The sequence below is a fragment of the Pezoporus occidentalis genome, unplaced genomic scaffold (genome assembly GCF_034315485.1).
Source record: "Pezoporus occidentalis ecotype Australia unplaced genomic scaffold, CSIRO_AGI_Poc_V1 ctg102, whole genome shotgun sequence".
Classification (NCBI taxonomy): Eukaryota; Metazoa; Chordata; class Aves; order Psittaciformes; family Psittacidae; genus Pezoporus; species Pezoporus occidentalis.
Window position 1 is genome coordinate 576,598 of NW_026912801.1, and position 14,150 is coordinate 590,747.

At 40.7% G+C, this 14,150-nt stretch overlaps 1 protein-coding gene across 11 annotated transcripts in view; it reads right to left on the bottom strand.

Moving 5' to 3' along the window:
- ATXN2 (ataxin 2) overlaps nucleotides 1–14,150 on the bottom strand; it is a 51,616-nt gene that overhangs the window by 21,823 nt on the left and 15,643 nt on the right. For 6 of the 11 annotated variants that reach the window (XM_062614632.1, XM_062614622.1, XM_062614616.1 and 3 more), the window contains exons 6-13: nucleotides 11,412–11,536; nucleotides 10,046–10,137; nucleotides 7,196–7,393; nucleotides 6,553–6,731; nucleotides 4,875–5,084; nucleotides 3,021–3,203; nucleotides 1,362–1,550; nucleotides 567–674 (exon numbers count right to left, since the gene is read on the bottom strand). In XM_062614632.1, coding sequence (XP_062470616.1) covers nucleotides 567–674; nucleotides 1,362–1,550; nucleotides 3,021–3,203; nucleotides 4,875–5,084; nucleotides 6,553–6,731; nucleotides 7,196–7,393; nucleotides 10,046–10,137; nucleotides 11,412–11,536 — 1,284 coding nt within the window. The remainder of the gene's footprint in view (nucleotides 1–566; nucleotides 675–1,361; nucleotides 1,551–3,020; nucleotides 3,204–4,874; nucleotides 5,085–6,552; nucleotides 6,732–7,195; nucleotides 7,394–10,045; nucleotides 10,138–11,411; nucleotides 11,537–14,150) is intronic. The other 5 variants (XM_062614643.1, XM_062614667.1, XM_062614681.1 and 2 more) reach the window with 5 other exon arrangements.

Genomic DNA, 14,150 nt, shown 5'->3' on the forward strand with positions numbered 1-14,150 from the left:
AACATTAACAGACCAGAGTTTCAGATCATAGCAAGTAAAGGCAAACGCTGAACATGGTCAGGTTTACAGCTGGACTTGATCTTAAAGGTCTTTTTCAACCTAAATGATTTTATGATTCTAATTTCAGCATGAAAAGATGTTTTGGAGAACTAAATGAACAAATGATGCTGCAGAGAGGGACAAATTTAAGGCATAATAGGAAGAAGCACAGCTACAAAACCTATGCTGACCACGATGCTCAGGAGTACAGCTCTAAGCAGAAACACTCATTTAGTCCAGACAGCTAAAAACCAGCTTTGTGAGCAGCAAAAAGAACCACCAGAGGAAAAGAAAGCCCACCATCCACATGAGCATCTCTATACTGTGTTGATAAAATGAGTCAAGAACACCACGTAAAATTGCAGGCCTGCCACTTCACACCTGCATGACCAAGCTCTCGATGTAGAACACCCCAGTCAGACTGCCTCCAAGTCTTCCTCAAAATGCTAACTAAAGCAGTCAGTACAGCAGGTTTAGTGGGTGGAATTCCTATATTACACAAGAATAGTTGAAAGCTTGATACAAACCTTTGTTTTCAGGTTTAGAAAAACTAGGAGAAGTCTCACTTGGCTTTATATTCTCCTTGTTTCCAGTTGCTGAATTTTGCCTCTGGTCTTGAAGCCTAGTATCTTTAGCTAGGAAAGAAATTACCAAAGTTATTCACTTACACACAACTCAAACTAACCAAAGAGAGACAGCAAGATAGAAACAGAACTGAGATTTAACCATTTTAGCTTACAAAAGAAAACACTGGGGTCTGGAGGGTTATCCTCCCTCCTTCCCACTCTACTGCCTTTAAGCTGAAGAAGTCCCTGTCAAACACATCCCTCCCATCATACACAGAGCCTTAACTAGTCTGGGAAATGAACTATAAACTGAGAGTGGACTATTTTCACTAGTCCATTAGACAGTGCTAGAATGATTAGAGTTCTCAGACATCTTGACTGTGCTCTTGAGTCTTTAGATTATTCCCCTTCCTTCTGCTGTGTCCAGAATATTCCTTGAAACCAGCATCCCATGTTTCTTTAAACAGCCAGGAACTCAGTTTGAAGAAAAAATATAATCCTCAATTCAAGTCAAACACCTATAAGCCCATTCTCCTAAAAGAGCAGAAGAAATCAAGCATACAGACTTACCAAAAAGCTTTTCTCCAACCTTAGTTTAAAGCTAGCATCATGACAAAAGGGGAACTTGCTACACAGTGAAATCAAACGCATCAAAAGTTTTCCTATCATTTAGGAAGCAGCTCTGTTCTTGCAGAGGCACATTCTTTGTCAGGGAGTAAGGAACAGGAGCATTTGCAAGCAGCAAGGGTAACTTACCTTCACTGGAAGGGGTAACTGCTCTGTTGGATGCAGGGCTGGCAGGTGTAGGAGAGGCAGCTGGAACAGGCATGGCAACAGATTCAGTGGGAATAGTTCCAGGCTGAGGAGAAGGCAGAGCTGGTCCCATGGGAGTGCTGCTCTGCCTTGGAGACCTAGGCCTGTGTGTTTTAGGGGATAATCTCGGAACTAGAAACAAACAGGGAAAAAACAGTTATAGGATTAAGTTTCCTCATCTGCTCAGCAGTTTGCTTCTTTATAAATCACTAACGACATGCTTTAAAATACTTAGTGAAGCATTATATAGTAATTGAAAACCTGTTTACCTTTCAGGTTCATCTCCTAGTTCCTTACAATGCAGCATTGCAGATAAGTGGTGCAATTAATTCTGCAGACTGTCCCCTAATACACATCACTGTCCTGTAGTGCCACCATGAAACTGCAATATTCTCTGCCCAGCCCCCAACAGCTCACATTAACACAGAAAAGGTGGCCAGGTCTCCACACAAACAGCTGTAAAACGTTTAAAAGGGCTGAAAAAAACCCACATCCATTTTACAGCGTCCTCTTTTGGAGGTTTGCCAGCTGGAAGAAAAACAATATCCTATTGAACGAAGATGGTTTGATGTATGGTTTTGCCCTGTGTAAAGCAGTGAGGGAAGCTGTATATTCTTTGAATGGTAAGTTGTACCTCCTGCTCACCCCACCGTGGCTAGTTACGTGCTTTACATCGCATATTAACATCAAGTGAGCCAGGAGAAAGACAGGTTGTTTTAACAATCCTACTTGCATGTTAATAACATATAAAATGGGGAGGGAAGATGAATCAGACATAATGCCATGACAGAAGAGGTTAAATCTTTTCCACAAGGCAACAGGTCTGAGAGGGTCTAATTCCTCCCTTCTTGCTGAAACATGCATCCCCACTGCCCTCCTCTAGAACTCTAGCACTGCTAACGTGGACCAGCCCTCAATCTGCTGCTCACTTGCCCTTCAATTCAAAGAGAGTGCCCAGCTGCTAACAACTCACTAGAACACAGCCTCAACTACAAAAGCTTGAGACTAGGGCTTGTGTCATGAAGTATTTAAGAAACATGTTAATGGAACCAAAAAAGAAGAGACACTGACTATTATCTGCTGCTACAGCACTGAGACAAACACAGAATAGCCACTTAAAACCTGACCAGTTTTTAAAGGAAAAATACATCCAACTTAACTTGAATATCATTTCATCACCCTTCCAACACCAGCCTTCCTCTATCCAAACACCTCCTCCATTGTAAACCACAACTCAGTTACACTGCCATTAACCAAATTCAGTGATGCAATGGAACACAAAGAACTTTTCCTGTCTCCTTCAATAACTTCCCTGAAAACTGCTTTTTTCAACAACCAATTCCCACATTTTTCCTTCCTTTCATACAGCATCTGACTTACCCTCTCTGCCGTTAGGTCAATACTGCACCTGAAGGACCAACTCACCAACTAGTTTACTAAGCTACCTGGGAACATCCTTGTCCCACATCATCTGAACAGGCTAAGTTAGCAGACCAGTGTTTATTCAGAGGCTGAATTGTCTAGAAACGCAGTATTCTGCTTAGCATTCATACTCCAGAGTGCCCCTGGCAAGCCATCTGCAATAAGCCAAGCTTTACCTACCCCCACTGACAACTGATGACCACGTCCCACCTGAAGGGCTGCCTCGTGCCACTGCAGTAGTAGATGCTTCCCCTGGTGCATTATGAGATACAAATTCTAAGCCACTTGAAATTGTACCCCTACCAGTAGAGACTCTGTGACCTCGAGGGTGCCGTTGTGCCTTAGGAGACATCCGTGGAGGCCCTGAGGAAAAGAAGACAACCCCACACAATAAGTACTTCATGTCCACCACTACGAGTACCCAAACATACTGCTTTTAAAACTGGATTTAAGCTAATAACTCTCAGTATTATAGTCAAGCAATTTACACTGACATCAACTAGAACCAGGGATCCATGAGAGTAAAGAGGCCAAGTCATTGGTCCAGCCAGACTACCAACACTCATCGCCTTGCTCTGACAGCTCAAGTTCATTGACATTTAGAAGCTTTATCAGAATTAGAACAGGTATGCAGGTCCTGGATGTAAAAGATTTGAATCCAAGCATCCAATATTGCTTACTGCCAGACATGCCAAAAAGGTGAGTGGCCCAGTTCCCTCTGGATAAGCACAGCTCCAGGCTATCAAAGGTTTTCCAGAAAAGAACAAATATCCATTGCTTTTGTCAGGTGGTGATACCAACCATATATTTACAGTGCAGTCATCACTGGCTGACCAATGCTCTTGGGGAATTTCAGCAGAGCATCCTGCATTGAGGCTGAACTGCCTGCAGCACGTCGCAATTCATTTACAAGTCAGCAAAATTGCAACCAAACAAGTTATTGTTATCCCCAGGTTCAAGTCATGCATGTTGTAACGCCAGAAGCTAAAGTCAGAAGTGAATACAGTGACTCCGAACAGCTTATACCACTGCCACAGAACAGTTATGCTCAAGTCTAAGCAGCAATACAGTTCCTACAGCCTAAAATACATTTCTCTGTACAAGATGAGACTGAAATGTTGATACTTCAAAGGAAAAACGGTGTATGAACAGAAGACAACGTGGCCGATTACAGTTCACTTTTAATGTAGGTCAATAACAGTGAAAAGTTCAGATAATGGCTTTCTGGTTTTAGATAAAGTTCTAAAAGATCAAGTACCTCTTCTGGTTACATAAATCTTTAAATGACAGCCTCCATTTTAACCATGACTCTCAAGCACACTTCAATGCAATTTATCTACAGGCAAGTCTTTTAAAGAATACACACTTTGTCCAGCAATGCCCTAGTCCATGTTGTGCAGGCTACTTTTTAAGTGCACTTAAAGAAGATTAAATAAACATTTGAGAATGTGCTCCCTTCCTGTACCCTCAGAGGACAAATTTAGCTCCGATACTTCTGCATACAGCTATGGAGACTCATGGGTTAGCCTTTCCCTGCATATTCCTGGCTGCTAATGCAAACAGATCTAAAGTCTTCTACAGATTCACCTACAAAGCAGCTTATCCTATCCCATTCCACAGTGCACTTCTCCAAACATTGGTTTTTAACAAAAGGAAATTCAATGATTTAGTTCAATTTGGAACTGCTTTTTGTGGAACAACTGTATTAAAATATCTGATATGTTATATAAATTCATACTGCTAAGAAGGCCCTTCCAAGTTATCAGGTCCTGCATGTTGCTGTTGGTTAAGTTAAGACACTGAGCAGCGTTTACAAAGCTGAGTTGATTTCATACCAACTTGGGAAATGTCACAGCTTTATTTTGTTTTTGTAAAGCTCTTCAAATAAAAAGGTTAATAGAAATAGTCTGATAAAACTAAAGTTAAACACAAAATATAGGTTAAGTAATGAAGAGGAAAAACAATTTTGTAATTAAACTCACAAAGGAGTTAAACAAAGACAAACAAAAACATGAACAAATCGTGGTATTGTACCTTCTGAAGACATGCGTTTAGGCATAGTAGAGACAGGAGCTGGAGAACCATGAGCAGAGGGGTGAGACGGGGGCCTGGAGGGCCGCGAGGGGGGCCTGGAGGGCGGCCGTGTAGGGGTGGCTGCCCGAGGTGGAAGAGAGTTGGGACCTGACTGGTAGCGAGAAGGTGGGCGAGAGGAAGGAGATGGGCAAGGCGATGGCCAGGGAACACCTGACAGAACAAATGATATGAAGGAAAGTATAAAAACTAAAGAAAAATTATGGGGAAAAAGGTCAACAGAAAAAAAAAAGTAAAATATGACAAAATGATTTTTCATGTTTAACCCTTTGGGGATAGCTCAGTTTAGCTCGGCAACCGAGAAAATCGGTCTCTGCAAGGTTATTTCCTCCACCTCAGGTCAAATTTAACATCTGAATGTCAGAAACTCCCCAAAGGGTTAATTAGGATCTACAAATACTACTAAGGAATAGACAGTAAAGTTTGATCTGTTAGCCTATTATATATATGTTCTACAGTACGCACCACTCTTGACAAGGTCCTTAAATAGCTACTAGAGGTTCTCAAACAGCGGTTCACATATAGTATTGACTCTACAAACTGCTACTTTCAAACCAAATGATGAGCAGTATCAATTCTAGGAACTGTATCTTTACAAAAAGCAGCGGTGTTCAGTGTCTGAATCCTGCCATTAATGCTTTTAGCAGTTATCTGAAGTATTAATGTCGTATTTTAATCTAGGATATAGGGCTCACTGTTTCCAAATCAAAGAGATTTAATTCACAAGCCATTCTGAATATTTTAGGTATACGATGTTCATTCAGCAGACTAATAGTATGACAGAAACCACGACTACTATGAACAAATGTCAAGGTTCGCACTGTTTGGGCAAGACTCAGTTGTTCATCCTTTATACAGCTGACTGTATTTCAAAAGGAAGTCTCACTTACCTTTAGATGGTTCTCAGACTTTCTCTCCAGATAGAGGCACTTGAGTATTCGACATTTATCATTTATTCACAGCCACCTCTTGTAATAGCAGTTTTAACTTTGAAAAAGAATGCCTCTAGGATAGGCTACTGCTGAAATCCATCTCGGCTATGTGGCGTCTGGTTTACAGAACACCAATCCCTGCTATACGGTGACTATGTCTGTTTATAAATATTACCCATGTGTATAGCAGCAAATACTCAAATAGCTATTTGGAGAGAAGGCTTTGATTCCTCTTCCCCTAACACTTCTTTTGATTTATCCTTTTTCATGGGAAAGAGAACTGATCCATGCACCAGAAAGGAAGAAAGATGCCTTGTCGGCTGCCACCTCCCTTTCACTAGGCGTCAGCATTGCAGCATTGCTACTCCTCCACGTTGAGCTCAGCAGCAGTACTACACAAAGCAGGTTTTAACCTTTAAAACCTGATACTGCACCATCATCTAAGACAAAGGTGACTGAGAGGGAAAACAGTGACATTTCTGCTCTGAAAACCTTCGTACAGCGCAGCCAAATGCGTGTTCCATCACAAATTAAACCCAAATCAAAATCACAACCTCTGAGTTAAATGATGGGTGCTAATCTAGCTTACAAAATACACATCCAAAGACCACACGAGATGCAGTTGCAACATAATTAGGTAATTGACTGCAATTTTATAAAGCACATTTGTTTAGACTTCAGATACTTGCCTCCGTTAACTACTCTTTGATCTGCTCCAGAGTTAGGACTGAATTCTGAAGTATGGGATCCAGACCTTGAAATTGGTGGGCCTGATCCAGACTGGCCCATCCTTGGCGAGTTTTGTCTTCCACTTCCCCAAGACAGGACATCTCTGTTCCTCTGTCCAGGTGGAATGTATTTATTTTCTCTGTAAAAACAGCAAATTTCTATCAGTGTCAAGACAGAACAATGAAAAGGACCTGACCAAGTGCTCTGCTGCCATTTTCTGTCCTTCTCAAATCAAGCTAAAGGAAAATTCTAAATACTATCAGATGTTGACCTAACATTCACCTCCTGAATTGGCTTTTCATACTGACCACAGAGTCCACTTTCTATGAGCTCACAGACACTGAACGCTTTAGTCCTAATGCCTGAAATTCCCCACAACATACCATAACCACTGCCTTTTCCTGTAATTCGGTCTGAATTCACCACAGAGATAATACGGGCCAGGCAGAGGTGCACAAGTTAGTGTGAGTGCCAAAACCAGCACAGGACTGTTTACACAAGGTTCCTAACCTCATGAGCCCTGCTGAAAAAGCAGTTTCAATGAGTAAATGGTACCAAAACATGTACATCACTTAAACTACTATCGACAGTGTATGCAAGTACCTAGTGTTCACACCGTGGCCTTCTCGTTCGTTAGCATTTCTCTGAACAGCAGTGTATTTTTCTTCTTCTGTTCTTTCATCGTTTTCCAAGGCAACCCGAGCTTTGTATTGGGCACTTGATTCGATTTCCTCTGCTAATTGAGTTGCTCTGGCTTCCCGTTTTAAAAACTCTTCTGAATTATCTCTTTCTAATGGCACCCTAAAAGACAACGAAGAGAACCTCTGAAATGCATCCAAAAGCACAAAGGAGCTACAAAAATGACACTGCGTTAATTCTAACCAAGTCAAGAGGAAAGCAAATTGCTTTTAAGCCAGCAGACTTGCTGTCTTTTTTAGTATGTTGATATTCCTGGACTGATTGGATACTTGGTGTGAATTCAGTGCTATGTACCTGCCTGGAGAGCTGAGGTCAGGCTGCAGAGCTCTTCCATAGGACTTGCAAAATCCCCAGTCCCTAAAGCTATGCAAAAGCTCCAAATTTTCACATGGTTGAGTACATTAGTAATAAAAAGCCCCAGCCTGTTGTTTAGATAGGAAGCTGCTCTAAAAGACCACATTTGAATTTCTTTAGCTATTTACACATTCCCAATGGACACAAGAATCCCCAGTCCTACTGAAATTAAACAGTTACATTCCTAATCCTTTGATAATTCCAGCATAGAACTGCAGCTCTTCCTGTTACGAGGAACTGCAGAAAAGATGAATGCAACACATTAGAGCACAGGACCAGAAACCCATGACTCACTTGCCATGTCCTAGGACCTCAAACTTGTTCATTCCACGTATCTCTATTAGGTAATGGCGTGTTGCAAAAAGCATACGTAGGTTCCATAGGAAAGCCACCAAGTATTAAACACAGAAGCAATGAAATACTGAAAGATGACTAGGGATGGACATCACACCCTGCAACTCCTTCTGTCGACCCATGGTTTTGGTTTTTACCTCTTCTAATTTGTGTTTAAGAATCAGGATTTACAAAGCAACTTTGCACTTTTTCCCCAGTTCTAATACTGAGTTCTAGAAGTCATTTCATCCAACCTTACTTCAGAATAAACTACATAAAGAACACAGCTGAGGCTTGGACCACGCTATGCTGGGCATTATAGAATCACTACTGCACGTACTTGGAATAATACAAAAAAAGAACAAAGAACGTAGGTGGAGACACAAGCCAAGTATGTACTAACATATGCAAGATTACTCAAGTGTTGGTGGCACAACCAGGAAAACAAGTGGCTTTGCCAAATCCAAGCCAGCACTCAGCTACTGCATCACACGTTTTTCCTCATACACTTCTGGCCAGTCATCTGCCGGCCTTATCAATGGGAGCTTCAAGGATATGAAATAAACCCCTTACCCTTCAGCGTAAAGCTTTGGCTTGGCTCAAACAAGCTATGCAAGAACATAAAGCAGACAAACCTGAAGTCACAGGCCTTGCTTGCCCTGTATTAAGCTTACACTTAAGAACACCCAATACATCCTCATTAATTTAAAGTGACTGAAACAAATGAAGGGATGTATGGTAGCAGGGATTTCGACCTAACCAAGCAAAAGAACTCCTGATGGAACTTACGGATTTATGTTTTCTAATGGAGAAAAGCTGGTCTGAACCCCAGTGATGAGAGAAGCATGTACAGCAGGTGATGAACATGCTAATGCAGTACACTTGCTAGAACACAAACTTGCACCTTCATGCAGTTTGACAAACTATATGTGCTTAGCTCTAGGAAGGGAAAACAATCAAACAATAAATCCTTCACAATCCTTCAGCTGCACATATACTCATTTAGCTATGCTGCTGCTCATCACATACTTGGGAGAACCAGGAAAAGAGCTTCCCAGTTTAGCAGCCTGAGATGCAGAGCAAGTTGCTTGACAATGGCATTAATTTAAAGCCACCTTTGTGGTTTTAATCTCTTTCCATTAATATCCACAAAGCAGAAAGATGGAAGACTAAAGTTCAAAAGTACAAAAAGTACTTAGAGCAGTGAAGTATATGAAAGAGCAGCTTCTCCAGGATTCAAAAGTAAGCCGATTAAAGCACTTAGATGATCACCCTGTCACAGGTCAATTTTAACAAAATAGTAGAAATAGAACTGTTGAACCAAGACCTGCAGACTAGTAAAAATCAAAATATTCCCTACAATTCCTTGCCATTCAAAACCAAGTTTACACTTTGGGGGTTAAAAGAGTGGGAAAACATTAAAGACATTTCACAATGGCTGCTGAACATCTGCAATTGATTTGTTTTGCAGTTGCAGTTAACATTATAGCTGCAGACTATTGGGAACAGGTCCACGCTGCCGAAGTAGCCAGAGCAGGCTTTATACTACTTCTATATTCAAGTTGTTATTATACTGTAAGTAAAACTTTACTTTAGATCTGGACAAGTCTGCTAAACAAGTCACAGCACACAACCCCCCCCCCAGTCATCAGCAGCATTCCAACATCACCCAGATCAACTGGCTCAGTAAAATCAGGATTGAGTGAAACTGCTCTGTTAGGTTAAACACAAACTATAGATACAGCATCTATGCAAAGTTTCACAATTCGGTATTTTCCACCTTATTCATAAAGGGTTTTGTGAGAAGCAAGTATTATAGCATGCCTAACTTCAGAAAATGTTGCAATAGGAAGGAATTGTGTCCATTTAAGGGAACATATAATGATTACTACATCTAACTATTCACAAAAGGCTGGCAAGGTTTCTTAAGCACTATTCATTCACTGCATTTTCAGTTACTCGATTCCACAGCTTTAGAGAGTATGCAAAATTCTCTTCAGAATACAGTTTGTTGAAGCAGGGAGAACATGAAATACAAATCTAATAACAAAATATTTTGGAACTTACGTATAAGAAGATAAACTGCTGTCATAAGTTGATACTACACCATAATTTTCTTCATTGTAACGAAACATGTCATTGGGATCCCATCCATTAGACTAGAAGAAAATGATGTTTGTTTTTCAAAATGACACTGGAAACACAATTCCCTCAAACTTGAGGGCTGATGGCAGAAACGAAACCTTTTGCCCTTTTCCTTGGGCCTATAAATTCACTGTCCAGATAGCAAAGTTACTAAAGCCACAATTTATTTCAGAGACATTTGTTCACCAGATGCACAGATTTTACCTTCAAAAGCCAGGTTTTTCTTGTTTGTTGTGTGGTTTTGTGTTCCTTTTATGATGGGTTTTAAGTACCATGCTCACTCTGGTACCAGAAGATTACTGGCTAGCAGGGAATACATAGATGAATGCCTTTTCCCCAAGTGCAAACCGATGCTTCTGAACGTTAGAAGTGTCCTCTGCTGTGGCAAACGCTCCAGCTTTTCAAAGGCACTATTAATGCAATTATGTGAGCCACACACCCCACAGGCAGAACACCCCTGTTGATCTGCACAACTTCCCCACTTTAGTAAAATTGCTATTACAGCACTCAAAGCACAATGGTAAACGTTGTGAATGTTTTATAAAAGCACTGACAGTCTTAAGTATTCTAATAAATCTCAGCTGTACAATATGTACACTAAAATTGACAGGATAACTGTTCTACCCAAAGTTAATAAGCGACACAGTAATATGAGCAGATTCTCCTGTAATCAGAAATACCATCCTTTTTCTTTAATATATTGCAGTCTGAATACCTTACTAAGAAGAATGAATGGTTGAGTAAGAGCTGACTGCTATGGTGTATAAGGAAATGTCACTTGAGACCATACTCTTCATCTAACGATTCATAATCTACTGAGATTGTATCTGTGCTTATTAAGTCATGGGTCATACTTCCATCCATTTCCTTGATCTTAGCCCAGAGACAGTTAGCTAAGCACAATTTCACCATAATTTCCAAATGCAGTGATAGTCAGACAGGAATGCTCTGATTAAACGTAAATCACTTCAGTGTACTGCTGAATTTGGAGTCCTTAATCAAAGCTCCTCTTTCAGCCAGTCCATGAGTCAAACACATCCCTTACCACAGCTGCTGCCATTTGTCAATATTTGCCAAAACTGGCATTTGAAATCCAGCTATTCTTATTGAAATGGTAAAAACCTACTGTGGCAGCTGCCAGCAAAGACTGAACATCAACCCATACAATGGAGGCAGCAGTTTCAGTCCAAAGTTCATTACTAGATTAAGATTAAGGAATTGTTGCAACACATGTGCAGAGAATTAGCTGATCTACAGGCTGCCATACATGATAAAAAGCATTACTTACAACATCTGTCTCTAACGCCTCAAGCTCCTCCGTAGCGGTGTTCTCTCCTCCATCCCATGGTTCAAGATCCTTTTCCTTGTGTTCACCATTGACTTTAGCACTGATGGCTGAATCAGTAAAAGCATCTACAATGGAGAGGGGAGGGATGGGGGTGAAATTAATTTGGTTATGTACAGGAAACATACACATTAGTTTCTCTGAGGAACAACCAAATACAGCTGAATCACAAGCACATTAAGTATCATTCACCTTATCTTGTAGTTGCGGTATTCAACAGGACTACGTTAGAAAGGCACTTAATGCTCAGAACAGCTGTGAAAGTACAGGCTCAATTCTAATGTATCAAAAAATAGCAGTAATTACTTTCAGTTATTTCAAGAGGCAGTACACAAACTACATGTATGGTTTTTGGGGAAAAAAAGAACAAAAAAGATGACCTGAGGATCCCCATTCCTCTAGCAAACCCAATCCTCGTAGTAAGCACTTTCCGAACAGCCCAAACTGCACACTAACATACTATGCAAATGTCAAAGAAGCGTGAGTGCAACCCAGTCCCTCTCCCTTAAATGGGTAAATTACAATTTTCTCTTCAAACATCTGAGTTTCTTCTATTTCTACAACTCCTCAGCACACCAGCATGCATGCACACGCTTCTATTCCCTTTGCAGTGTAACTCAATTATCCATCAGCTTGGTGCACCATCCACTGTGAGGTGAACAGAGATGACTTCCTGCCTGCAAGAGCTTTCTCAAGCAGCAGCTTACCCAAATCCCACAGCACGATTCAGAAACTCTCCACCTCTTGTTCACAGAATCCCAGACTGGTTTTGGGTGGAAAAAACCTTAAAGCCTATCCAATTCCAACCCACAGGGATGCACACCTTCCACTAGAGCAGCTTGCTCCAAGCCCCATCCAACCTGGCCTTGAGCACTGCCTGGGATGGAGCAACCACAGCTTCTCTGGGCACCCTGTGCCAGTGCCTCAGCACCCTCATAGTGGTTGTGAATAACGTATGAAAATAAATAGGCAGAAAGGGTCTGCTCCTGTTTAAAAGTATATAAAAAAATAACGATCATGAGCTTTGATTTTCACTTGTTCACGTTTCATTCAAACCAGACTTAGGAAGGAATAACACTAGAATGTTGAAGTGCTGTAAAACACGTACAGAGCCATTCATCAAGGAAGCCAAGCTTTGTATTTGTAAGCAACCAGATCTCAGAGCTGGCACACTTCAAGAGAAGGAACTTTAGAAAACAATATAGGCTTGTTATAAGCTTATAAATAACAAAATAAGCCTAAAATAAGTAAGCCTGCAATCTACAATTTCCTATTATCATGCTACTGCTACAATAAGGAGTAAACATTTCAGACCTTTAGCAAGGATGAGATCAAATCACCAGGCAGTGCCAGATATAGAAGAATGTGGCTTAAATTAACTTTTGGCAAGATACAAAGATCTTACTAGGGAAAATGAACTTTAAAGCCATCATGAAAAGAATTCACAACATATGAAGCCGGCCACTGATGTTCCAGTTTTTAAACCAGCACAGGAGACTGCTGACATAGCTCCTTATTCCTGTTTTACCCAATTTCACAGTGAGGTTCTGCACATATATTGGTATGATCTGTCATTAACGTGAACTGTGCTCAGTCTGTCTAATGACATTCAGCACTGTCTCATGAAATGCTTGCTCAACACAAAGACCAACTATGGGTAAGGGATTAAGCACTGTTAATAAGCTCAGATGGAACAAAATGTTATAGAAGATGTATGAGAAATAAGGAGTTTATTAGCTAAGTATTAATTTCAAACATAGAAGAATCAGTAAAACAAGAAAGGCAAATGGAGGAAGGACACAAGAGGAGGCACAACACTGTTAGGGCTCACATGGAATTCCATAAACCTGCATCCATCACCTTGTGTGATGTGACCTGGGACAGCACCAACACAGCTGGAGGCCAACACTTTTAACTGAGATTGTATTTTAGCTCATCACTAAACGTGATGCCTTTAGCAGGCAAGTTCTGGGGTCACTTGTTAACTGTTCTGAAACAATCACTGTACCATAATACTGCTACCTTTGTGCTGATGCACAACCCCAATCCTTGTGTTTTCAACTGCTCAGAACAGGTAAAAGTCAAGGGTGAGAAGTCACCAACTAACTGCAGGATACTCTATAAACGATTCTGGGAAGTTACACATGCATGTTTTACAGTGCCATAAATGTGCGAGCAAAGACAGTGAGTTTCTGTTACGTATTATGGTAAGAAAAGCAGTACAAAAGGCAAAATGCAGAGACACAGAGTGACTGCCAAGAAAGTTACCTGTTTCTGAAGGAACTACAACAGATATGGAGAGAGAAAAAATTGGAAGACATCAGATATAAATACAGATGGGGTTTTTTCTTTCACATTATATTGCTGAATTCAGGCAATGCTTAGCTATTTCAGTCCCTCTCAGACACGTTTAAACCAATTATACATCTCCCACCCTGCAAAAATCATTTCCATAGTAAAATGTTCCCATCTATTAACAGCCCCACTTTCCTTCACAAACCACCCCCTTCCAAATAGCCTACAGAATTCCAAGATGTACCAACTCAAAAGGAAACATCTCTTGGTTACCTTCACACAACCAGCTTTTAAAATACTCTATATCATGTTTAAATGTCCTCTAAAACTACACAGCAACACAGTGCTACCTCATTCCACAGTTAAGGAGTAACTGAAGAGCGTAAT